This window comes from Papaver somniferum, unplaced genomic scaffold (assembly GCF_003573695.1).
Source record: "Papaver somniferum cultivar HN1 unplaced genomic scaffold, ASM357369v1 unplaced-scaffold_3684, whole genome shotgun sequence".
Classification (NCBI taxonomy): domain Eukaryota; kingdom Viridiplantae; phylum Streptophyta; class Magnoliopsida; order Ranunculales; family Papaveraceae; genus Papaver; species Papaver somniferum.
The window spans coordinates 1-1,166 of NW_020646176.1; the positions used below are offsets into that span (position 1 = coordinate 1).

At 45.8% G+C, this 1,166-nt stretch overlaps 1 protein-coding gene across 1 annotated transcript; it reads left to right on the plus strand.

Annotated features, from left to right (window-relative positions):
• Window positions 1-312: 312 nt before the first annotated feature.
• LOC113342348 lies at window positions 313-1,104 on the plus strand (the record flags this gene model as incomplete). Its single annotated transcript, XM_026586911.1, has 1 exon — window positions 313-1,104. A coding segment is annotated over exon 1 (792 nt), but the record flags the coding sequence as incomplete, so codon positions are not given.
• Window positions 1,105-1,166: the final 62 nt, after the last annotated feature.

A 1,166-nucleotide genomic window follows, 5' to 3' on the forward strand; every position in this document is an offset into this window, starting at 1 on the left:
AAGAAGAACCAAAAGGTATACGCGGATTCAGTAGCGTTACTAGCTCGAGAAAACCAAGAACTCAAAGACAAGATTACCCAGAGTTTAGAATCGGCCCACCAGCATGACGAAGCCAATTCTAAAGCACTTGATCCAAATCATGATCGAAGGATCATCTTGACGAATGCCAACAATCCCGAACCATTGAACCGAAGAACGGCCAGAGGAAATGGATCATCCGACCCATATTACTATCCCGAGGATTCAGACTACTTCAATAGTGAGAACTGAAAATCGGGACGATCCATAATCCAAGAATATCATCAGCGTGCAATGGAAGACCTTTGTGCTGAGATGATGACTGAAATCAAGCAGCTGAAGGCAAATCAAGGAGGAGGAAGACTAGAAGAAGTGATGAAAGAAGCCAATACCACTCCATTGGCGGCACACTTGGCCAAAGATCTCATCCCTCATAAATGCCCTCTCCCAGTGTTCGAATGTTACGACGGATCCAGCGACCCCGCGGCCCATCTCCGATACTACAACCGAATTTTAGCACGATGGGATAATGACGATGCCGTCCTATGCAGATATTTTCCCTCAAGCCTAAAAGGGTCAGCATTATCCTGGTTTGATAACCTGCCACCAAATTCCATCGATTCCTACCGCCAGCTTACAGAGAAACTTTTGAGGACTTACATGTACAATAAAGTCGTCAATACAGGAATGAACAAACTCTTTTCATTGGAAGTCGGACACAAAGAAACCATCAGAGAATATACTGACAGGTGGCACAAGATCTGTCAAGCAATAGGGAACGTAGATCTAGTGGTGGTCATCAATTGTTACAAGTGGGGATTGGATAGGATGAGTCCATTGTTCGTCGAGATTCATGGAAGTGTCCCCAAAACCGAAGGAGATCTTCGAGTTATCATCGAGAAGCACGCCAGGTTAGAAGAAATCCAGCGGGAAAATCCTAGGGCCCATGCCCAAATATCTCATCGGACCAATTCTGTGGAGCAAGCCAGCGGATCCAAGAGGAGCGGTTCTGCCGAGCGGCCAAACAAAGATAAAAGAGGACGAAGGGATGATCGTCGTCGTGACGAGCGGAAGTTCGAGGATCAAGTCTACACAAAACTGAATACCAACTACACTCGCATTTTGAGAGAAATCAAAGGCAGAGAAAA